The sequence below is a fragment of the Protobothrops mucrosquamatus genome, unplaced genomic scaffold (assembly GCF_001527695.2).
Source record: "Protobothrops mucrosquamatus isolate PMUCROS unplaced genomic scaffold, P.Mucros_1.0 scaffold732, whole genome shotgun sequence".
In the NCBI taxonomy this organism is placed as follows: Eukaryota; Metazoa; Chordata; class Lepidosauria; order Squamata; family Viperidae; genus Protobothrops; species Protobothrops mucrosquamatus.
The window spans coordinates 245080-271938 of record NW_015387006.1 but is presented as its reverse complement, the minus strand read 5'-3'; the positions used below and the strand labels follow the sequence as shown (position 1 = coordinate 271938).

General features: G+C 36.0%; 1 protein-coding gene across 1 annotated transcript in view; it reads right to left on the bottom strand.

The window, feature by feature from the left end:
• Window positions 1–2410: 2410 nt before the first annotated feature.
• CNTNAP5 (contactin associated protein like 5) overlaps window positions 2411–26859 on the bottom strand; it is a 268416-nt gene continuing 243967 nt past the window's right edge. Inside the window, exons 19-23 of the mRNA XM_029284572.1 lie at window positions 24719–24849; window positions 22780–22867; window positions 9640–9858; window positions 4443–4514; window positions 2411–2607 (exon numbers count right to left, since the gene is read on the bottom strand). Of these exons, the coding sequence (XP_029140405.1) occupies window positions 2411–2607; window positions 4443–4514; window positions 9640–9858; window positions 22780–22867; window positions 24719–24849 (707 nt within the window). The remainder of the gene's footprint in view (window positions 2608–4442; window positions 4515–9639; window positions 9859–22779; window positions 22868–24718; window positions 24850–26859) is intronic.

Sequence of the window (26859 nt, the reverse complement as noted above, 5' to 3'; positions counted from 1 at the left end):
CTAACATCTAAGAAGCTGCTAAAGTGCCTATGAATTGAAGGGGCTAATGCCTCTGGCTCAGCTATTGCTTCACGATCCAGTAAAAATTATTGATTGCATCTAACTTTATGAGATGGACTTTTGATTGAACAATCTTTTTCCTATAATGCATGGGGGGAGGGGGAGGAAGGGAATCCTACTTTCCATAGGACCATGTTTTCTTCCATAAAAGTGGAGAAGGTTGTTGGAGAATGTTTGTCTGTGCATGCAATTTTCTTTTCTTTTTCAATGGGTGATTTACCACAATAGAAACATTATAACCAAGGCTTTAAATTGGGACAGCAAATCCATACCCTGCATGAGCCAGAATCCCTACCACAATCATTGCTGATACCCTGCATGAGCCAGAATCCCTACCACAATCATTGCTGAAAGTAGTGGCAACATTCATTATTGCAAAATTACATTGACTTTATCGAAACACTGCCACAGCATAATATGGGAGTTCTCTCTCTCTCTCTCTCTCTCCCTCTCTCTGTCTGTCTGTCTCTCTCTCTCTCTCTCTCTGTCTGTCTGTCTGTCTGTCTTTATGTATCTGATCATTTCCATTAATCATTCTGTTGAAATGGAAAAACTGCCAGGTTTGTTACTTAAGTAAATGTCACAAAACCCATCCCCCCTGATGTTTTGGTTCTTTCTATCATGGGAAGTACTATTTCTGGAAAAAAATATGTTGATTTTATTCAGCTATAAACATCATCAGAAATGTGGTGGAACTGTTTCCCTAGACTGAATACTTGAAGAACTCTCCTCATTCAAGATGCTACATTAAAAATAAAGAGAGGGAGGGAGGGAAGGGGAGGACAATTTTCAAATCAAAAAGTTCCATATCAAAATTAACAGGGAAAAAAAAAAAGTGAAAATTTACATGTGGGTTTCCGGGGTGGGTCGATTTTAGCTACACTCCAGGAGTAATGATGATGATAGTAATAATAATAATAATAATAATAATAATAATAATAATAATAATAATAATAATAATAATAAAGTTGAAAGGAACCTTGGAGATCTTCTAGTCCAAACCCCTGCTCAGACAAGAAACCCTATGCCATTTCAGACAATTGAAAGAGGGGCTGGTCTTCTGTGTCCCTGAAGTCCCTTAAGGCCTATTTAAATGTGGTTTCATGAAGGGCCCACAGGCAGGTTGCACATGCCGAGTTACACCTACATTGAAGGTGGTACAGAGGAGCACTGCTTAAGTCCCCTTTCAAGGCCCTTTGGATTTTGCCCAAGAGGGAGAGCAGAGAAGCTCAACAAGGAAGAGGAAGTTGCCATTCCCCAAGAAACTAATGGGAATGGTGATGCTCAGAAGCCAAAGGGGTTAAGCATTCATTGGGCAGGCTTGGGCCTCCTTGGATTTGCTGAAACCCTGAGTACATGACACATCTCCCGCCTCCTTTGCCCTCTTCACAGGGCTCCTCTGGCCCAGTCATAAATTATCCCTTCAAAGAAAAAAACCCGAGTGGCCCTCAGCTGAAGAACACTTACAAATTATTTTGGAAAGCCAGAGGCATCGCTGGATCCTCCAGCCCAATGGAAATGTTTCTGTCTTCTCCAACTTTAGGTCAATTCTACTGAAGGCTTGTAAGCTCTTCTATCCTGGAGGACATGAGTGATTGAGGCATGTCTTTTACAAAAGCCAGGCTGTGTCTCAGAGTCTTCACAAGCCCATCGTGAGTGCCAGGTGATTCTTGAGCCAAATTGACCCAGAATCTAAAGGGGTTATGCAAGGAGCGCAAGCACTTGACAGATTTATCCCATTGGTCTCAGTTCTCTCTCCAGAAAATAATATGGTTTTGCAAACTCTGACCTTCTGTTGGACAAATGTTTCAACTTGAAGGAAGTGATCAAAAGGAACATAAAATAAAAAAAAAAGTTGTTCCAGATCCTTAGTTTGCAAATTCAGCAGAGCACCACAGACACAAAATATAATTATGCCAATTTGCAGAACAAAGGATTTGGCTCATCTTAAATACATTTTAGTGAGATAATTCGATCTTATTATTTCACACTACCTTGTTGCAATAGCTGTAATGCTAAATAATTAACTTGCACACTTTACCTCTAGTATATATCACTCAGGTCCAACATGAAATGGTCCAGAAAACAACATTTCAGAAATCCAGAAATTAAATAGTCAACCATGCATGTAATGACAAACAAAGTTAGAATACATGTTTGCTTGAGCAGTTAGGTGTTATCTATGGTGACCTTGGATGGAGAACAGTGCAGTTCTGCCTATATCTTCAGTGTCTATTAGTTCTTTCCAAAGAGTGGGGAAATTCCAAAGTAACAGATGGATTAAAAACACCATCACCACCACCACTACTATCATCATCATGGAAATGCCAAAGTGTAACAAGGGAGTCTTTTAGATAAAATATTCTCGTTTGCACTCGCTCACTGGGTTCTGTAAGTCAACCTCAGTCTTAAAAGAACGGTCAAGGTGTTCTGGATACTCTTTTTCCTTTGTCTGGCTGTTCCGATGAGTCTGTTTATGCCGATAGAGGACTCTGCTCATAATGGCCACAATGCAAAAGATGATGAAGATCACAACTGCAATAACACCTGAGGTGCAAAAGACAAAATGTAAACATAAAGAGAAATTCAGAGTGAGGTAAGTGGCCTATTCAGCAGAATAGATTTCATTTTGTTGTGAAGTTCACTGTTGCTATTAAAGTGAATTTTGTCTATAGTCATACAAATGTGTTATACTCAAGGTTTTTAAGAAGAGACTGGACAGCCACTTGTCTGAAATGATATAGGGACTCCTGCTTGAGCAGGGGGCTGGACTAGAAGACCTCCAATGTCCCTTCCAGCTCTATTCTGATTACATTACATTTAAAGTGAACTTTGTCTATAATCCTACAAGTTTGTTACACTAAACCTCATTTTCTTCCTGATCTCAACAGAGAACCAGCCAAACCTGGCTGCGCTATATTTCATGCTGAATTACTCCAGCAAACATTGTTCATGCACAAATTATTATTATGCAAGATTTCACTGCTATTTCATTGATGAGTATTGGTTAGGAAAATGGCAAGCTATTCTGCAGTCCCTCATACTGCTTCTAAATATACTTTTGAGATTTTGAGGTCTTCAGTATATGGTGAGACATCTAGAGATAAGGGTGGTACTCATGCAGGAGGAAAGAGAGGAGAACCATTGTGGAAATCTGCTCACATGATGTTGGGAATAGCCAATCCTCTCCTCCCAAGTGAAGCCTAAATGAATATACTTTGTTACCAAGTTTCCAGGACATCTAAGTACCAATCTGCCTACAAATAGAAGTTATCCATTGGTAAGAATTCTCAATTATCATAATTACTATTGAAGGGAGTTAAAACATTCATGGTCTCAAGTCAATCTGGCCGAAATTGGATATTCATTCAATTGGATTGGGATGGTCAATCCTTAATGGATGTAGTACTAATTCAATTACTTTCTCTTTGGTACTCTAATTCATATTACTTAATTGTGAAGTCCAATGGGTCATAAACTTTGAAACTACTTCACTGAACTGTGCAATGAGACAAAGAAGATGAGTGGCCACAAATAAAATCAGAAAATTGTGCTCATCTTTCAAAATGCTTTTTGGAACTATGCTGCAGAACACAAAACCGATCTAAGCTATCTTCTAAGGCTCTGGCCACATTAGCAATAGAAACATTTACAGGACAACTGCATTAGCTGGCAATTAGTTACAATCAATTTTCAATGGTTAGGAATCCCTCCTGAGGAAAAGCAAACTAAGATAAAAAGGACAGATCCTGCCAATAATATTTTGCTTTTCCATGCTCACGTTTCTGATGTTGCTAGAGATAAAGTTGTGGATGGATAAAGAAATCACTGGGTGTGGCACATGTAATTGCATTCTCCATGGCTTTCAGCAGGATTAAAATAGCAAAAACAAAAGAAAATAAATTCCTATAAAAAATTAGAAATATTACTTTCCCTCTACCCTGCCTACATACAACTTCAAATCAGAAATACTGGACAGTTGATAAATGTAAGAGAAAGTTCTTTTAGCAGTTATAGCCACCTAAAAGAAAATGAGGATTGAAGAATCACTAAGGCAAATTTTATTTATTTATTTATTTATTTAATTGAATTTTTACCCCGCCCTTCTCAATCCCAATCCCGCAAGCTTCATTGGAATAGCAATAACACTGAGACAATATAGTGCTTTACAATCCTCTCTAAGTGGTTTATAGAGTCAGCATATTGCCCGCAACAATTTGGGTCCTCTTTTTACTGACCTTGGAAGGATGAAAGGCTGAGTCAACCTTGAACCAGTCAGGATTGAACTGCTGGCAGATGGCAGAATTAATCTGCAATACTGCATTCTAACCACTGCACCACCACGGCTCTTGATTGAAAAAAACATGATTTGCTCAACTTACCTCCAATGAAGGCTGAATCGCTTCTGACAGCATTGCTGAGTGGTTCTTTATCATCGGCCTTCCCAAATGGATCTGTAATTCATAAGGAAAACCAAGGTAATGCTTATACCACTAAGGTGCTAATCTTTTTTTCTGGCTGAAACTCATACTTGACCTTTGAGAGACATCCCAGAGGCAATCCTCCAAAAAACATGTGGATACAGCCAAGATAATAAAATAAATTTCGTTTTATTTCATTCACTCTGATCTTGACAGAAAATTAATACAACTACTCTTCAGCCATATACGTACTAATTTTGAATTGTACCTGGAATCCAACTGGCAACCAATGCAGCTCACAGAACTGAGGTGTCACATATGCTAAACAACAGGCACCCACAACTGTCTGTACTCCTGCATTTTGCACCAGCTGATGGTTCTGAATACTTTTCAGGGGTAGCTCCATATAGAGTGCATTGAACTATTCCAACTGGGATATGAGGAAGGTATGAATGACTGTGAGTACAGCCTCCAGACATCTATAAACATATCCATATATTAAACAATAAAGAAACATAATGCATGCTTCTCTCTCTCTCTCTCTCTCTCTCTCTCTCTCTCTCTCTCTCTCATTTACCTGTCTTATATACCAAGTTATACTCTGCTATAAGCTGATGATCTCCAGCTGGGCTGATAGATATTGACATTCTCTGCCCATCATGGCTTTGATCAATCAAAGCTTTCATGTTTTTTAGTAAGTTATAGAGGATACTACCCTTAGTTATACCTATTATCCATTTATTATTCCCTGCTGTCAGTAAGGATAATTTGGACACATGTCAGCCAGTATGCCACAAGAACAACCAAAGCTTGTTTTAATTAAATCATGCTCACCTAATTGTATGCAAGTTAGAAACTTTGATCTGAACAAGCCAACATACTGTTACATACTGTTACATCTGGCTTGCATAAATTTAATTGTATTTAAAATTAAATAAAACAACTGAGTTGATATGATTATAGTTAAATGTAAGTAAAATAGAATTTTAGTTGCTTGTTCTCCTTTTATTTTTTCTTTTCCATCACATAGGAAACTACAGCTGATGGCAATTCTTATAAAGTTCCTGGGAGTCACTGAAAAGCCTGAGGCCTCTGATTATATAGTCTTAAATTAATAAAACAATATTAGAATTAAGAAATATTGCCTTCTGGTTATTTTTAATTAATCATTTAGTTTTTTAACGTAGAGGTGAATTTAAATTTTATATTTTATATTAGAAAGTGTTTTTTTTAAGTGAGGAAGTAACATTAAAAATGGAAGGAAAACTATGTATTTGCAATGAGATGTATGCATGAATAGACTGGGTATCTTTTTACCCAGAGGCATAAGCAGTAAACAGAATTCATTTCAGATTGATAGATGAAAATCCATTGGCAGTAAATTCCACTTTGAGTCTCTTCTGCACTCTGCAGAATCAGGAGATGGAGAAATGCTGACCAGTGCATATTTTCCACTGCAGAGATTCCCCGCTCTCAACCCCCCCCCGCCCCCCAAACAATAACAACAACAACAATCTGGTTGTATTTTGCACAGAAATAAAAAAAAACCCTAACTTTTCTATACATGTGTCTTTGGCGCATCACTCTGGAACTTGTCTCCTATTAGTCAAGTGAATTACACAGAAATAATGATGGTAATGCATTTCAAAATATCCCCAAATGTAATCAGAGCATCCAAAGGTGGCTTGGGACCGAAAGAAAGTGCAAGTTGAAGCACCCAATTTTTGCTGATTCTCCACAATCTTTGGCATTTTTCCACACAGTACCTCTATTGATCTGGAAAGCTTCTCAACCAATAACTATAACTTTTTGTGAATTAGCAACTGCCTCAGACTTTTTTTGGAAGAGTCTATTAGTTTCATTGCAACTTACCCAGAATGAAAACTAAGATTCTGAGCCACAGGAGAAAACGATGCCTTTCAAATCCAGTGACCACAGAAAAATAAGCCAGACTTTTAATAAAGTTCATTCAGAAGAAACACGTCAGTTAAATAAACATTTGGCAACAAATAGTATTTGCCCAATTAATACAAATTAATGTTATCTAAGAATGTTATCTAAGAAATCAACACAAAATGTTAAGAATTAATTGCTTTCAAATAGCATATTTGTATAATTATCTCTCTTTCTCTCCTATACACATACATACAGAAAGAAAGAGAGCAAAGAGACAGAGAGAGAGAAAAAGGCAGAGAAAAAACAAAATAAAGTCAAGATAGCCTATTTTTAGGCTTGTTTATTTATTTGTTTGTTTATACATCTTATATCCTGGCAGGTCGTTAAAAATTTCATGGGCCCTTGATTGACAATAGTTGTTCACATTTACTCTAGAGCACTAGCAAATAAGAATAGATTTGCATGGAGAAAAAGCTCACCCACATCTTTTAACACATTCCTGGAAAAACCACTTAAGGTGCTGCCAATCTGTATTAGTCAGAATTGCTTTTTAACAGCTATGACAAGACAATCTAGTGACTACAAAAGAGGGAGAAAGCACATGGAACTCATTCAACACAAGGAGCTTATAATAATTTGTTACTATTTCTTGTTAACAGATTCTAGTGTTTTCTTCATAATATCTCAGATACAATGAATGAAATGAAATGGTGATTTGGAAGGAATCCAAACAGTTTTAGAACAAAAGAAACAAGGCAATAATGCTGAATTTGTAATTAAATAGGAAAGAAAAACAAAATCATTTCAGGACATATCCTTCCAGTTTACTGGAAGCAACAAGAGTTTGTTGGATTATATAATTCACTCTTCTTTAGGCTGAAATAGGTTTTATAATATAGAATGCATTTTTGGGGTGAGAGATGAGCAAATTGTTCTTTTATACTGAAATGAATTTTAGTATAATTTATACTAAATTATATTTCATTTTAATGTATTATGGCCACTCACTTTCACTCCAGAAGACTCAGGACAGCTTAGAATAAAAATAAAATAATAAATAAAATAATAAAATAAAATAAAATAAAATAAAACCTGTTCAAAACATAAAACAAAGTGAGGCAGTGTGGACAAAAAACAGCCAAACCAATAAAAACATAAAAATATGATAGACGTCCATAGCGACACTAGTACCAAGCCTGGGAAATCAATATCCTTTGGTGAAAATGATCTGAAAGCCACGTGGGTATGTGCATGTGTATGTATGCGCACTTCCAACTTATAGTAATACTAACCCTAGCTTTACAATGTCCTCTCCTTTCCAAAATAAACACTTAAGATGCCCAAGGGAGTATTTAATTATTACAAGCGGGAAATGAACTGCTTGGATCATCATCAGGGTATAATGTGTCTCTCCTTAAAACCAGAGAGGATAAGAGACAAGCATAACACAACAGCTTCTGCTAGCCTATGCATTTCCTGATTATCTGAGGTGATAAAGTTCAAGCAACTAATTCATTATACCGAGTGATTATTTTTTTAAAAAAATGTTAAAAATCTCTCTTTCTAGATAACTACTCGGAATCTATCAGATGATGATATACAGACCAGAAACAGGCTTGTATGGATCAGTTTCTTGTAGGCCAGGGGGCCCCAACCCCTGGGCCACAGCTTAATAATGGAACATGGCCTGTTCAGAACAGGGCCTGGAAGCGGCAGGCACGCACACATGTGTGAAGGTCCAATTGCGCAAGCTTGTGCAAGTGGAGCTCCGCATGTGCGCACTTGTCCACCGGAACCATCCCCTCCTCCCCGCCACCGGCCTGCAAAGCCGGAAAGGTTGGGGACTACTGTTGTAGGCAAACCACACCCTTACTTATTAACTCCCCATTTTTCTACACTTCCATGGAACATCATTCATTCTCTGTACTGGCAAGCTGATTTTTGAAAAAACAAAACAAAACCCAGATTTTAAATAGTCTGGGAATTCAATTAAATGTGTTTAATAATTCTTCCACTTGCCTATCATATCTTTTTTTTGTTTTCCACAACTAAACCCCGATGAAAGTACGATGTTACTAAACAAATATCTTTTGTGCAATGTCAACCTCCAGTGTTTAAATTCTATTCATTTAGCTTTATTGAGTCAAAAGTAAAGATTTCATGGCCTGCTTATTTTAGCAAAGAAAGAACTACAAATAAGATCAAAGAACTACAAATAAGATCAAAGCCGATAGTAATATTATTATAGGCAATAATTTGTTACAGCATATTATTAATGTTGTTATTTTATGTAGTTATTGTATTGTATACATTGTAAAAAAATTACTATGAGTAATATCCAGTTTATTTTGCATGCAGCTCACTCCCACTCAATCCCTCTATCCAGATCACAGCAATTGTGGCTACTACTCAACTCAGCTAGCAAAAATATGGATTGATATCATTTAGTTAAATATCAACAGAGATCGAAAGGATTAATTGGCAAGAATAGGGCAAAGGCAGAGAAAAAAGAGGCATAGAGATGAACAACAGACAAGAACTAAAAAGACTGTTCACTTAATAATAAACAATATACATTTCCAATATTTATATATCAAGAGGCACAGAACTTTCCAGACACATTAAAAACAATGCTGTGGGTAATTACATGGCTGGTTGCTTATCCCATCTTTAATTTTTTTTTAATGTACATCACATCACAAATATAGAAAATAGGATACCAGGGGGACATGATAGCAATATTCCAGTATTTGAGACACTGCCACAAAGAGAAGGAGGTCTATTTACAATGGATAGAAACTGACCAAGGAGAAGCAACCTGGAATTAAGGAAAAACCTCCTAACAGTGAGGATAATTAACCAGTGGAACAGCTTGCCTTCAGACATTGTGGGTGTTTCATCATTTGAGGTTTTTAAGAATAGACTGGACAGCTACTTGTCTGAAATGATATAGGGACTCCTGCTTGAGCAGAGTGTTGGACTAGAAGACCTCCAAGGTCCCTTCCAGCTCTATTCTGATTATTATTATTATTTGTAGAAACAGGGAGGTGAATGGGGATAATGTAGTCAGCATAATTAAGATACCATATTGCATCTTATTTGCATATTGCCTAGAATCTCTTGAATAAAACAACTTATTAATCTATAAAAGTAAAAGCATGTTCCATTTTATATATACCATATTTCCATCATCTACTATTAAACTAAGCATCGAATAAGAAATATTACTAAACAAGTTACCTGTACAATGTGCTCAACATACCTGAGGAAGAGTAAATTGAAGTTGCTGTATTTGCATCTACTTCAACCAATGACCTGCAGTTTGATTCAGACAATGAACCCAGGACTGTCACTGGTGCTAGGTTGGGATGTCTTAAGGCAGCTTTCAGTGGAGCAATATGGTTATACTGCACAGAAGACATGCATCCAATGAATCCAAAGGCGTTTGCCTTGGAGATTTCCACATCCAGACCCTGACTATCTGTAAAATACAAAGCAAATAGGAGCTCTTTCATTTATATTGTAATTCCATAAGAACATTAAAGGACAGCCGGCATTAATTTCCACCTATTTAACCATTCATTTAATTATTTTTTTATCAATTCATGTAATGCAATCTTCAATCCATGGCTGGAAACTTGCTCTATTGTTATTTGCCTATTTTTCTCCACCTAGCTGAATGATCCAAGAATAATTTTAATGAATTCCAACAGAAAGAAAGCTGGAATTACAGTAGGTCTTAAGATTTAGGGAACATGCTTACTCCAAGTCTGTGAAATGACTTGCTTAGTAGGTTTGAGATGCTGCAAACATAACAGAGATAATCTGCATATAATACAAATAATATATTCAGAAACATTGATATTGAGACATACGTAATATGATATGTTGAGGGGGGAACACTTTGAAGAGAAGCCCCCAAAACACATGATTAAGTAGTGAATTCTAAATATTATGTTTTCCTTGGTGTTTCTTAACTTTGAACTAAAGATATTATGGTTATGATAATTTTGGTTTTTGAACAATTTATGTATGACTTCAACATCACGTGGTGGTGGTGCAGTGGTTAGAATGTAGTATTGCCGGCTAATTTTGATAACTGCCAGCAGTTTGATTCTGTCCGGCTCGAGGTTGACTCAGCCTTCCTTCCTTCCGAGGTCGGTAAAGTGAGGACCCAGATTGTTGGGGGGAGGGGACAATATGCTGACTGTGTAAACCGCCAAGAGAGAGCTGTAAAGCACTATGAAGTGGTATATAAGTCTAAGTGCTATTGCTATTTGGGTCATTCATGGCTATGTTCCTGGTTCACAATTATGCTTGTCTGAGCAGTTTGAGATATAAAGAAAAGGGGAGGGAGAAATAGAAAACCCACATTTCTATGAAAATCATTGGAAAAGGCAATATGATTTATAAATCATGCAGCAAAATTCAAAACACACTGCACAATTTATAAATCTTTGACAAGACAATTATCACTCTGATCATTTCTTTCACAATTTGGGTTTTTAATAATAAGTTTCCTGTGGGTTATATCCTGTGGTTTCTGTGGTTTTATATAATTCAGGAGCTCTAGAATCATGGCGCTACAAAATAATACCACTAATAAAGTGGGAAAGGTCTCACCTCCTAGATGTCAAGTTTATTTTTTTATTATACCTAGATGCAGGTATAATAAAGTAGGTTTTTTTTAAAAAAATATACTAGTTGTAGGACATAAAGATCAGGATTTAAAGAAGCATTCAATACTTGCATCCAGTTCTTATTATAAATAGATAAACTTGCTGACTTTGTTGTGCTTTGGAAATCAAGCTACATCATTGATGGGGACTAAAGTGCTGGAAGTCTACACCGACTACACTGTCTGAGATACAGATAAAAAGTACATGGCGCTTTCATGTGCCTAAGTATCAACTTTATGTTGTGCTAATATGTCATAATATGTAATTCTCTCTCCTTTTCTCTCTCTCTCTCCCTCCCTCTCCGCCCCCTCTGTATTATAGTGCAGGATTTCTTTGAAATGTTGTAAAAACATCTAGGGAGAACTGTCCTATGGTCATGCATTTCCTTGGCCCAAAGGTCAAAACTACTTCCTACATCAGATGGAGAGTTAAGAACATGGAAAATGACTTCTCCATTTATAACCTATGGACTCTCTTTCCTTCTTGCTTGATAACATTAGTCACGACCAGGGTTATGGTACAATGCAGAAAATTAATCATATGTTCAGATTGCCAGTGTGCTCAGTGGTGTTTCGAAGTCAACATTATCACATATGTGGTTCACTCAAGGACAATTTTATCAGATACCCTTTTATACGTTGCTAGTGAGCGGACAAGATTTATGTAACTTTACCTGAAACAAACATCATATCTACCATAGTCTTTATATTCCTCTCTAGAAATGAACAATAAAGCTAGTTTGCTTATTTTTCAGGCCATCTGTGTGTTTTACAGAAAAAGAGTTGCCCCTCCCACTCTATGAGCACAGAAGATTTTGCATAATAAAGGCAGCTGATGACTCTTATACAGAAATAATATTATAAAGGTTATATACAAGAATTTATGAGAAAAAAAATTCCTCAACAATCAGATTAACATGGCTGAAGTTTCTCATATATTTTGATGGAAACGCCTTGTCAGCTCAGCAATATTGGCTGCTATGTATGCTTACAGATGGAACTAAAAGCTTGATTGCATTTGATATACACACTTTAAAATAAATTTTGATTGTGGTGTCTGCCTTGCCAGCAGAGAAGTCTTTTCATTCTTCAACAGCAGACAGGAGAGCTCTGCCCCTAACTTTAACCTAGCTATCCAGTTGACCCTGAAGCTAGAAAGAAAAGAAACTTTTCTTTGTGCAAGTCTTTATTTCTCTGCTGGAAAAAAAAAACAGGGGGAGGGAAAGGTCTAAAAAAATAATTGCCTGTCTACCTACCCAAGTTATGTATCTCTGCCTGTGCACCATGCAAAAAACATAAAAACATTGGAGTTTAGAAACTTATAAATTTAAATAAATGAATTAATTAAAAAAGAAACTTTAAATAAATGTATTGATTTCAAGCTGCCATTTTATGTCCATTTATCCCACCACTTGCTGAGGCATTCAAGGTGGAAGCCTGGAGGTGGAGGCGTAGAACAAGGTGGAGAAGCTGTTTGGGTTTTCATATGGCAGAGGGCCAGGTTGTTTGTGGGACCACCTTTATCCCACTGTTTCTGCCTGACATACAAGGCTTAGCATGTTCCAAGGGCAAGTTTCCTCTATTAAACAATGTTATCAGGTTGGACTCAGAAGTTGTGTTTTCTCTATGACAGCCTTGTGGAACTGTATTCCTCCAGAGAACCCTATGGACCTTTGGACTAGGAGCGTAGTACTGTCCTATTATTGATGTGAATTTTATGATGGGCAGATGTCATTTACCGGGGCCCCATTGGTTGTTTTTAATTATTGAGTATCCTACCCAGAGTCACTGTTGTGAGAGGGGAAGCCATACTTATTATTCAAATAAATAAATATTATTATTTTTTTAAAAAAATCCTAATTCCATCAAAAGGTGACCTCACTTAACTCTAGCATGTATGCAAGATAGGATTCTCATGTCCAATTTGCCTTTCTGTTGATTAAAAGATAATAATAATAATAATAATAACTGTGCTGTCTCTGGGCTCTATGGTATAGAAGCATAATAGCTAGGAGATGCAGACCTTCTTTTCCCTTTGGGAAAATTTATTAAGAGGGAAAAAAACTTTATTAAAGGAACAGCCAATAACAGAGTCTCTCTCTCTCTCTCTCTCTCTCTCTCTCTCTCTCTCTCTCTCTCTCTCTCTCTCTCTCTCTCTCTCTCTCTCTCTCTCTCTCTCTCTCTCTCTCTCTCATGAAAATGCAGGGAGGGCAGGCAGACTGTACTGATCACAAGCACAATAATATTTTCCTTTACAACCCAGCTTTTCAAAAACAGAGGGTTTAGCCCTCACCCCAATGGAACCCTCAAAAGGAAAAAAAAATATTAGCACAGTCTGAAGTAGTATAATTCAGGAAAGATTTGTAGCATTTGTCATTTGTTCACATTCAGATTAACTCTAAATATTTTTAAACTGAAGATTAAATCTGATTTGGTGTTACGTTGCAATATTAAAACCTCCAAGAATTCTAATCCTATTTAGGTGCTATATGATTTTGAGCCCTTAAACATGTGAATCAGAAAAGCAGCATCTCCAATGATGCGACTCACATAAGGTCAAACTAATGGAGACATCAATGCATTAGTGCAGATGTCTTTAACCAGAAAAATCTCTGTCCATATAATTGTTAGTTCCTAAATGAGTCATATTCTTAAAAATGAAATCTCCTGGCTTGTAAGGAAGCCATTGTATGTACAACTATATAGAAGAAGGCTTCCTTTCTGCAGATACATATAGTGAATATATTGAGGAGTATTTGAGTAAGATCAACATCCTAAATTACACTCAGAAGTGAACTGATAAGCTGAAATTCTTTCAGAACTGATGGAATACACTCTCACTATGAAAAAAACAACCAACCACAGAGCTGAAGCTTTGAAAGAACTTCTACAAAAGCCAGATGTATAATACAATTTTAAGGCAATCAGGGCATGGATAACCAGGCTTTCCTATCCAGAGCTAATCAAATGAATTACAATTTATCAATTTTTTTAAAGCCATTCAGACCACTTTTGGAGTACGGTATGTCGATTCAAAAATGAGATATACACAATTTTCTTGGATGAGAAAAGTGCCTTCATTTTGTTATGATTCAACTTCAGGTTACTGGCATATATACAACCCATTTTTTGATGCAGGAGAAGTTTTAACACCTCCACTGCTTTACCTGATAAATAAGACACCAATACTAATATTTCACTCCAAAATCTTTGCTCCTAGGAACCAGCAGTTTCATATAGATGTTAAACAACAGAAGAAATAATAGGGGAATTTGTAGGATTCCATTTCATTAAAATGAAATCTTGTAAAATCCTTTGATACAACTTTCTGAATCTGAACCTATGGATAAAGAGTTAAATATAACCATGTTCTCCAATGCTCCAAGCCAGCTTAATAGGTTTACTTGGATGAAAACTCCATGGTCACTTTTGGATGTGACAGCACAGGCGCTTGAGGATCAGGATGAACCCCCTGACAATCATATGATGTTCTCATCAGGCACTTTACTGTATTCTGGTAAGACCTGAATACTGTCTGTTTTCAAAGCAGCTATATTACTGCAGATATACTATCATTTTGAAGATCAATCGGTGTACTCATTGGAGGGGATGTCTAGTGGCCCTGGCCCAAATTTCCTACATCTTGGCTGAAGTAAGGGTTAAATGCCTATTATTGGAAAGTATTCAGTAGCTAGCTGCAGGGATTTTATTCTTTTTAATGTAAAACCATGGGAGTATGTTCTGGATGTACTCATCTGGTCAACATCTGAGCATGGGGTGGCTATGAGGTCTTCATGTATTCATGTATATTGATTCTCTGTTAATGTTACAGGCTCAAAAACAAGCATATACATGCCAGTTTTCTGGCAACCTAAATTACTCGGTAGTAAAATGCTTGCTTGAATATGGAAAGGGAAGTTATGATCTTCAGATAATCTGTAACTGATGAAGATTGGGTGTCTTCCAGCCTTGTAGGGTCCATTTTTGTTACCAACTAGGTGAAAATTTGCAATATCCTTTTTCAGTGTCCTACAATTACTGTAGTTTCCAAACCATTGATACATAATTCAGAAGGCCACTAGCATCTACAAAAGATAATGTGAAATAACGTTTGTTTAAAAGGAAACCATTATGAAGGACATCATATAAACCATTGTTGCTTTTTTGTATCACATCCCTATCAATTAGATGAGCCTGTCAATAATAAATCTTCTAATTCTTTTTCATAATTTTCTTTCCCATCATTTTGAATATATGCAACTATGGTCACAAACTATGCTTTGTTGAATTATCAGAATTTTAAATCTATTAAGAATGTGACACAGACACACCACATTTGACATTCAGATACTGGACATTCCATTTTTTTACATCCTGGTTCTTCATGCTCATGAACATCCAATTTGGGGTATTCTAATAACCATCTAAAATTACTATTGAAGTCATTATTTTGCAAAGAGTATGCCAAATTCTCTAGCATTTGGGGAGGGGGTTCAAAAGCGTGTTAGGCTGCCAGTGCATTTCTGCTCTGTATTTTTCTGCAAATCACTCCTTTTATTTGGCCTAAGTTCTATATTGCATATTTCCACCCATGTCCTCCAACAAAGAGACTTCCTTACTTGTAGCATCCTTACAGATCCAGAAATTGTCAGCCTAGTGAAATGAACCTTATTTCATTTTAATAGTGAAATCAGAGGAACTGGGCAATGGAAAAACTAGTCATCTGGAATGAATGGCAGAACTCTCTCCAATATAAATTAATATTATAATAACAAGATTTACTTTTATATTGTTATTTCAATTTGATAACTGCAATTGCTGGCTGGCATGGTCACAAATTAGATAGAATAGAGCAGCACAATAATTAGCAATGAATTTCTGCACTGTAGCACACCAGCCATGCAGAAAATCACCCTATGGTATACTTGTTTCAGAGCATTGCCACTAAATATAAAAATTGTGTCCTTGGGGCACTTTTGAAAATGAGTTCTTCAGTTTGGAAATACTAGCCATATTTTCAGCATGGATCTGGGGAAGAAATTTTCAGATTATCTGGTGTTGACCCCTCCTTCTATAAGGTGTGTCCATAAAGGATTGTTGAAGGTCTCTATATGAGAAAGAAGCACCATCTGCATTATATTTCATGATCAATTGGTTTGAGTTCTGATCCTTTTTTCACATGAAGGTTTAGGCTTCCACAGATATCTATTTTTCGTAATTCTGGTACCCTTTGGTCAGGGTCATTATGAAAGTTGTACATTTATTATGTAGAAAGTACATTCTAATTATAAAAATATAGGAGAACAAGGAAACATTAGACATATTATCTAATCAACACTCTTAAAACACAAGTAGAAAAGGTTTTGCTGATATCCTAGCAGGGAGTGAAGAAATGAAAGATAACACAATACCAAGGGTGAGATATAGTCACTAAACACATATATCCCCTCAGTACATGGGAGAGTGGATATTACATTAACTTGTGCAACCGAAAGATCAAGGCCATCTTTATAGGAATTATTTTATAAAAGAGCAAGTGGTTGAATATTTACAGTGTGATCTTGAAACCTACAAATATGAACACCATTAACCATGACCTCAGACATCTAGAATTATGTTGGCATAAATGGATGTTCTAGTTAACACAACCGGTCAATGCATAAACACAAAATATGACATAGATTACGAGAGATACTACACAATGCCATTGTTAGAACATCTGTGTGCTCTCAAAATATGCACAAAAATGTCATACTTGTGTTGTACTGGTATTGTGCTACAACAGTTGCCCTCATGACTATTAATATGTTTACTTAGCCTATGAAACTGCTCTACTTCAGAAGATGTATTCAAAATCATGCTTTATGACTTCATTGTGACTCTGAGAAGCCATACTTCAGAATAATCCAAATAACCTCCATATTATTTTTATTTTTTTTAAATCCAACCTTTATTGTTTTGTATAAATAATTCAAGGTGGCATACTCCTTCCTCACAACAACAACCCTTTGAAGTGGATTGGGCTGAGATTGGTCCAAGGTCACCCCGGACAGCTTTCATGCCTAAGGCGGGACTAGAACTCACAGTCTCCAGGTTTCTAGACTAACCCTAACCCTAACCCTAACCCTAAACCTAATCCTTAACCATTACATTAACAGAGTCGAGCTTATGCGGAAACTCAGAAGTAAAATGTACTGAAATAAATGAGGCTTGTAAGCAAGAAAAGAAACATGGGGTTGTGCTTTTACGGTATTTTTGAGCCAATATTTTAACCATGAAGATAATGTTGGGAGAAACTACAATGAAGAAAGTAAATAGATTCACAGGGGGAAAAAAAACACCTGTTGACCTCTATAACAGAAACAATTTATTTTGCCCCATGCTAAGCACATTTTTTCCTTCGGGCAGGTTCAGTGGCTATTGCCCCTTTAGGCACAAGCACTCAGGCACTTATCTTTAAAGCAGGTGGCTGTACCCATCACTATCATTTTACAGGAAACTCCTGATATGCTTATTTTGTGTATAAATCAGATATGCCACCATGACTTAAGGTAATTTTTTATTGTTTATTTTTTTGTTATTTTTTTCATTCAATGTCTTAAACCATCCATTGAAACAATGCAAAATGTCAAAATACAACCATTCCCATTTGGTTCATAATGCCGAATATTCAAGTAAAAAAAAAAAAAAGGCTTCGTGGATGTAACTTAATGAAGATTTGTAAATGCCAAAGGAAAATGCTTTTGAGAGCAGACAGCTGCAGTCAATTGAGAGAACAATAATTCATTCTAAAAATAATGCTCCAAAAGAAAGACTTCACGAGGAAGAGGGTGGAGAATTTACAACCCTCCATTTGGGTAACCCTTCCCAAAGGGATTCTATAGACTCTCCCTGAAGTATAACATAAGGCACAGCAATTAAGTAATGCAAACTCTATTTCTGACAATAATAGCAGTCTCTAGAGGTGGGACTAGAATGTTTTTCTCTCATTGTGAAATGACTCTCCCCAACAGTAACTGCGTACTGAGATCCAGGTAGAATTGGACAATTTGAAAAAACAACAACACCCTCTAATTGTTCTGAGGGATGGCCAATATCAACTGGCAATTCTTAAGTGGAAGATCAGATTCCACTTCTACAATAAAAGTAATCAAACAATTTCCTAATACATTCAGAAAGATACATTGTGGACCATTTCTATTTCAGAACAATGGGGTCGATAGTGAGAAGGGGGGATCTTGGTCCTCCTGATCTTTCATACTCCATTGCTAGTGGTGCTGTTTATTTATTTTTTTTAGACAACCAATAACATTCAAAAGCTTTACATTTCAAAATATGATGTCAGGTTTTCCAATTGTGTATGCATATTTATTGTATGCACGTATATGTATGAGTGTGGAGGTTCGTTCTCTGAGCTTGTGGGTTGGTTTCCGAATGTTTTGTTACAGGTTAGGTAACATCTTCAGTAGAATTTAGGGGAAAATTCTGTTCTCCCCTAAATTCCACTAAAGATGTTACCTTGCCTAGGTACCTACTGTACTTAGTTCAGAAACCAACCCACAAGCTCAGAGAACGAATCACTACTCTCATCCTATACCCAAGTTACAAATATTCACCACTATCACAAAAGTATATGTATGTAAGGGTGTGTGTGTGTGTGTTTATGTTGCTTTTCTTTAAATTTTTATTTATTTATTTATATTATTAGATTGGAAGACCACCTGATTCCAAAAAGAAAATAATTCCAATTCACACAAAGAAAACCAGTCAAAAAAATCTGTGTCCAGGAAACCAAAATAACAAAAATTCAATCAAAACCACCACCACCACCACCAACTCAGCATCTACCCTTAAGCCCAGACCTTGGAGCAGAGCCATACTTTAATGACTTCTGGAACAACTCTAGAATGAGACTGTACTAATCTTGGGAGATGGGGAATATTCAACTGAAGTCACTTGCAGCATGCACATTCTGCTCAAGCTCATTGGTTGAGTAGATAACCAAGCTCTATACCATGTGTAGTTTTATAGCTGATAACCAACACTCCTTGAATTGCATCCAGAAAGTAGCTAGTAACCTGTGTATCTCATAAATCAAGGATGACACATGATTCAATTTGACTTTGAAGTTCACACTCAGTTATAGAAACTTAAACAGTAACTTTAGGTCCATACTGTTTTGTAATTCAACCTACTTTCCAAAACTGATGCCAAAAAATGGTGGTTTGATTGCAAAGATTTAAAAATAGATATAAAATCTAATGCTCTCTGCCTCCTTTTTCTCTCCCTAGTCTGAAATTTTAGGTAAACAATACAAGCTTTCCTCCTTTTGCTACAGTTGTTATCACACAGAGCTTCGTACAGCTCTGAAACTGTGAAGAAGCAGGCTGAATTTTGTGAAAACTAGAACCGGAACAAGCAGGTTACTGTAGACTGTAGGCTCTACCCCAAGGAAATTGAAATTGTGTCCAGGTTGATGATGTTTCCAATTCATTTCATAACGTAAGAGCTATGGCCTTCCATATATTGGATTCCAGGTCCAGTCACATCCAGCTTTGTCTTTAATGAGAGAGACAGGGAACTATTGTGGGCTGCAATAGATTTCTTCAATAATTAATCATACTCTGCAATCAGCAGATGTCCTGTTTGAAGCTAGTGATCAGGAATTCTAATATTTAGTCCTTTTTTCTTAACCTATAGACCTTAACATATTTTGAAATTATAATGCTCAAACTCCCCATCAACACAGTTGATGAACTTGCTATCTTGATGTAATCCCATCAGCATATTTGAAAAGCACCCATTCAGGGAAGGCTGACTTAGAATATTGGCAAGATAAACACTCAGGTTTGGAAGGATTTAGAATGTAAATTGTACCATGGAATTATAAGAACTGTATACTTCCTCTACCAAATAGCTAGGTAAAATCTGAAATAATGCAAGAACGCATACTTTTACCTTCCAATGCAATACGAGAAGGAATAAAAGAAAAAGCAACATGAATGATAAAAATAAAATTCATATTTGGAATTGCATTTATATTTCTTTATCCATAAAATAAAAACCTAGAGATCAAAATCAAGGGTGCTCACCAGATAACATTGTTCTGGAATTGTAATTTTAAAACCTGTTTTTTAATCAGAACTGTAATTTTGCAGAGTTTGGGTTATACCGTATTTAAATGGCTATTGGAAATAATAACTAATTTCATATATTATCCCTCATTTCTTGCTTAGTTAACTGACACTGCTGACACAGTTTCATGTTCCATTCCACCTGGCTTCTGAGATTTATATACAGTTAATTTCAGAACTGGCTTGTGTGCAGACTCTTTGATTCATTCAGTTAATCTTCCCCTTGAATATAAGATATGGACATGCATGAGTGACTATGCACATAAAAAGCATCCCCTTTAATTTAATGGAAAACACAGCCATTTAATTTCAGCTCCTTTACTGTCCTGAAAAATTCCCAGATGAGATATTCACATCGAGGGAAAACAGATTGCCTGGAAGCAAGGTAATTAATTTCAGGAAAAGGCTGGGTCTGTTTCATAGCCTCGCTTTGATAAAGATAAGGAGATTCACATCTGGAGTGCGTATCCATTGGTGTCTTTAAATTTTGAAGCACTGAACAATGTCCACCTGTTAGCAATCATTAAATGTAGCCTCCAGCTAGACTATCAAGTGCTTTAACTAAAAGAAATGGCAGTAGATTCTGCAGAGAGTTGCTTGATTAAATAAAGAGAAGGGACAAGGGGTTTGGGTATGTTATCATTTGCACACATGCAAGGACTAGTTTTTTTAAGGGTATGGAGAGATGTACAAATCAAATTCAATGGCTTTGTGTGCTTTACTGGACCAGAATAGTCACTTCCTTATAAGTGTTCTTGGATGCATACTAACCATCTATCTCATTCTCTTGTTCAGAAGCAATTCCAGTCTAGTCTTTATGTCATGATTTTTACTGCAGGCTAGGTGATTGGTTTAGTCCAGCATAAATGTATCAGTTTTGAACATTCAAGGACACAGAGTGGGAAATCTTTTATTCTCAAATGCCTAAAAATAATGTTTTAATGTCTTGGATGCTTGGCATAACTGCAATGGAAAGTACTCCTATTTATTTAAAACATTTTTATCCCCTGTTTATCTCAAAGAACCAAAGGGGCTGCTCACAATAAAAAAAAAACTTGCCACCTCGCTTTATCATATACTGTACACTGTAATCATAGACTCATTTTCCTGGAATGTGTAAATGAGAGAGGAGAATTATAAGGATTTTGAGGAAGTGGTAAGAGATTCAGTTCAGTCAGAGGACATTCAGGGATTGCATTTTCTTTACTTTTCCAAATGGCAGGATATAGTCCTTCCTTCTATATAGTCCTTCCTTCTATATAGTCCTTCCTTCATGATTGTCCTCAGCCCAGCCAGCATTCCTCTTTACCTATGCATGCAAAGAAAAATACTGGATGGAGATAATGTGAATTCTGAGGGAAGGAAGGAGAAAAAGAAGATTTGTAAATTATCTCGGTCAAAAGGTTCCCAGTTCTGGTATTCCAGAGGTCAACCAGGCATAAATTGGTTGTCATCCTAATAGTTCATTGACAATGTGTAATTTGAGTAGAAAGTGATTTGACCACGAGAAAGGACAGATATTAATGTTCTCTAAATTCAGCTCACTTCTCATCTACTCTGTGTAAACAACAAATCAGGCCTGTGACCAGTGGCGGGATTCAGCCAGTTCGCACCAGTTCGGCAGAACCAGTAGCTAATTTTTTGTTGCCCAGGTCCAGAACAGACTTCCAGAAGAGGCATCCACACAGAGAACCAGTTGTTCACATATTTGAATCTCACCACTGCCTGTGATCATCTATGTGTATTATAGCCACTATTACCTGTAATATGGTTGTCATGGTTGCCATGATCTCATAAGTCTCTCTGGAATCCACTCCCAGAGTGTGAGAATTCAAGCTTCCCAAGATCAAAAGCTTTGGGACTCTAATACCAGACCTGAGATGGTATCCAGGTGCCTATGGACAGTTAGTCCAGACTGTCATTATGGCCCAATTTAACAGACATATGCAATAATCATCTTCAGGCTGGTGCTGTTAGTGATTCAGTGGTCTCAGAACAATTGCAGCAACACCTCCCCTTCACTCTTGGCAATGTGGCTTACTACATGTAATAGTGCTATACATCTTAAATTGCAACCATGTTCAAACTTCCCTAGCAATAAACTCCATTAAACTCAACTGAATCCAATTTTTAAATGAGCATGCATGGGATTGTACTGTACCAGCTTCAAAGTACTTCATTCTCTTTGTTGTTGTCATATTACTTCTATTTTGCCACTCACTAAATATGGAATACTAAAAAGAACCCCTAAAGTATTATCTGCTTTATTGCCTGGTCCTATTGTAGAAGTCTGTGACAATCAGCTATTGAGTTGTTCACGAGCTCAATAGCCCTCATAACATTTTTCTTCCATAGTCTTCTTGCACAAAAAAGATCTTATATTCACGATCAGCATTTATGTCTGGCCAAGTTAAAAAAAAAAGAATGTAAACTCTTGCAAAGAGTTTAATATTAGCACTATTTAGACATAGCAGAGATGTAAACAACATATTGAAAATAAAAGTGTGTCAACGTGTATTCAAACAATACATTGCATAGTTGACCATAATATAATTATCTACAAGTCAGAAAATTATCCACATATGCCTACCTGTCACTTTCCCTAAGGTCAGTGATTTGATGGCTCTGAACTCAATCTCGGAGGAAAAGTTGTGCTTGACTTTGAGAACCTGGTCAATCTGGAAAGGAAGCAAAAATGCATGGTATTAACAATGCTTTCATAAGCAAGTGAATGCTATACTCTTTTGTTGGTATGCACTTTTTTCACATTTATATTTCACTCCAACATGAGGCTCCTGTCAGGGAAATCTTCCCCACGTTTGCATAACACTGAGATTTTGAGAGCAGCTCAATAATTCCCCAAGGTTGTAGCTGTCAGCTTTATCATTCCAATATCTGTGCAGGTCAGACAATGTTGGGAAGCTGTCCAATTTGTTTTCCTAGAACTGAATTTAGCCTGGATTCTTAATCAGCTTGATGCTGATTCTGTTTTTAGTTTCTTATGTTATAATTATGTATATTCCTATGCCAAGTTATACACAATAGCAGAACAGTATTTGAGAAATGGAGGACACAAATCAACAGGTGTTTAGAATTCATTGATCTTTCATTCTTTATGTGTCAAAGCACAGAATTATTAGAATAATTCACAATCAGCCTTCTGATCAAAGATGCCTTATATTGTAATTAGCACAACAGGCAGAATGATGTTATTTGGGGAAATTCATTTTGAAGTTATTAGCGCAAACCTACTGAACTGTATTCTCGTGAATACAGGGTGAGCCAAATGCAAAATACATCTTCATGAATAATTCCCTAATGAAGGCAAAAGATCCTTTTGACATTGTAATCCTTAATCAGCCTATACATTTAGCTTTAACTTAAATGTATCATGAAGCTAATTATATATTTCTTTATTGCATTCTAGATCTGTAATCAGCTGGTGTTGATCAGTGATATCAGGAGCCAATTTTTTTCTTTTTGACATTTTCCTATCATTCTTCCTTTAGGTTTCTCCCATATCTGTAACTATGGCATATACCAACACAATTATTTTGTTGCTGATCTTTCACACACCCAATATAAGTATGAACAAGTTCTACTCTCTGGCTTTTTTTTAACCTTTATAATGCATCAAAGTATGTGTTTCAATTTTACTACAAATTTTACTGGGATCCCATCAGTTTTTATAAGGGAGGGAGATACAAACTTTGTTTTTTTTCACTATTTGTTTTCATTCTCCAATATCTGTAGCCTATTATTTTAGGTATGTGGATGATATCATTATATTGGCAGGAAGTGACTTTAGTAAATATACCAATTGAGTTAATTTTATAGGCTAATTATAAATTGGGGAAAAAACAAAATTAACAGTCATCAGTAAATATTAAATCCCTAAATTGAGCATTATGCTAACAGAGAAAGAAGTAGAGTTCCTTGATTCTTTCTGAGCTTGGTTGTCTGCTTGCATATGTTTCGAATGTCTCAAACAACCAACCAAGTGCAGAAAGCACAAAGAACTCCACAGTTCAACCCTGATCTACTGTATATACTGTATATACACTTCTAGAGAAAAAAGTACCAGGAGTGCTGTATTTTGAATGACATGGCATCAAAGCATGGCAATAAGTAACAGGGCTGAACAAAGGATACTAGTTATTTGAAAGATAAATAAATTTAGCATTTGTCAGCTGATTATATGTTGTTATGACTTGCTGGTTCTTCTGTATGGAGTAGAAACATGGGCAATGAATAATGAAAACTCTGGATCATCCTTTTTTCTGTTTTTGAACCCCTTATTTCCAGTCTTAAAGTAGTTGCTGCAGCCAGAAGACAAAACAGTCGCTTGACTGGGCAAGTGCTTATCTGACCATGCCATTGCTGTAGCTACTTACAGACCCAGAAGGAACTATAACAAATATGGGCATGTGCTTTTCAGGACAGGTGTCAAATTTATCTTTTCATTTGATTATTAAGGATAGTAAAAAGTTCAGGAAGGTGTGGGCCACAACAAAGGGTAAAATAGATACCTGAATAGTCAGCTCTCTTCCATCTCTATTTATCTTCACACTGTGTAGTTCTCTGTTAGCAAAGTTTCCAGAATCAATTGTGAAAATAAGAGATTTGTCTTTACTCAGTCTGTATCGGACTTGCAAGCTTCCTTAAAAAAGAAGAAAGAAAGATTTTTGATCATACAAAGCACCCATTCCTAAATCACTAAATTGCTGTGAAGAAGCAGGAAGTAAATCTAGGCAGAAGAAGCCTCAGTGGGAGAAGGAAAAAAAAAAAGATTATCAACTTCAGTTAAAGAAGTGAAATACTTTATACATCAGATCCACTAAATCATAGATCTGTGAGTCTTAAAATCAACTGGCAAAACTTGTCTGTATTTTGTCCTTAACAGAAAGAATCATAAAGTATTTATCCTATTTGTGTAAGAAATGCTGTATCTCAGCTTCCCCATCCCTTTAATCTTGGACCTTTCCAAGAGTCTGGCTTATGGTACATCATAAATAAAGACAAGAGGATACAAGCCAATGAAGCAACAAGAGACTGAACATCAAGGAAAAAGTCATGTTGATCATTCAAGCAAGTTGAATCATAACCTGCAGATGTCATCTAAAAGTCCCTTTAACTTAAGCCACCAAAAGAAAGTTAGTTTCTGGATGATTAACAATGCTGTGTACTTTCCAACTGGCAAAGCATTTGTGTGACATATTTTTGCAAATGATCATTTTTCATTTTAAGAAGTGAATTGTGACATGTTCTGTCAAAAGAAAGGAAAGCTGATTCTGTATATTATATACTGTAGCTGTTTACATACATTAAAGCAATTTGACTCATACATAAACACAGACATCTTGAGGGAAAAGAACGATAGAAGAAATGTAGATGACTTATAGCTTCTTTGTATTTTTTTTCTTTAAGAAAGAGAACATGCAATTTCCTACTTGTAAAACAGAGTAATGAAACCACTATCATATGATGATGCTATAACTGATCAGGAGCAGAAAACCTGCAGCCCAACAAATATCATTAAACTGTAATTCAAATAGGATAACTGTTGTTGGAAGAATCTGGAATCCAATCACATCAAAAAGGCTACAGGTGCCTTATGTCCAAAGTGTAAAAAAGTCATAGCTTTATCACAGTTTTGACAAAGTTACGACATTCTAAACAGAGATTGTATCGTGCCTCATTTTTAAAGTAGAGTCATCATGTCTGTACTTTAAAAACCACAGAAAGCTCATTCTGACAAGTTTGATCCTTATAATTGTATCAATTCTAAAGTGAATGTAGGAAAATAAAAAAGGGTAATGTTTCAATTATTTTTTTTAAAAAAGGTCTGTTTTAATTATCTGAATACATTGAAAAATATATTCATACCATGAAAACATCAGGTGAATTCATTTGTTAACCATAAACCATAACAATCAGAATAAAAATAAAAAAGTAAGATATAGAATTCCATAAATACTCTAAAATATCATTTATACTGATCATTTATAAATTCTAAGATTGCAATATAAACTACAGTATAATTATTAAAGTATAATTATGCAAAGCCTAATTATACAGCTGTTAAGCAACAATGTGCTTAACACTGATCAAAACTTCAATACACCTACAACTAGGAGAGTTACAAATAATATTTTGAGACCAAATATGTTAAATTAAAGTAATTTTTAATAAAATTAAATAAATGAAAACCACCTTAACATTATTGAAAGGAATGTTTTGTTTCCTAATATAGTATTGCTTGAAAAACATAATTAAAATACCTTTTAATTATATTAGCTCTGGCACATAAAAACAAGTAAATAAACAAAGAAGGGGGGAAAAATCACCCAAATTGTCAATATACAGTTTCCTTACTAAGCTTTTTTTTAATTTAAGTAATAGGGTTTTCCTTTGAATAAAGATGTAAAGGACTGTACTTGATTGATAGTGAAATTGACTTTTGCAACAGCTGACTCCTGAATCTACTGAAATGTGATTCAGGGTTTCTCAAAGGCTACAAAAACAAATTTCTGCTTCTCTGTTTATTCTCTTGGGGCTCAAGATTTTATCCTCTTTGTCTGTTGGTGATAATTTTGTGCTTCCTTTGAAGATAGCAAGCGTACCATTGTTGGTGTGCTGTTTTCTGTTAAACTCTGGACCTTCTGTAGCT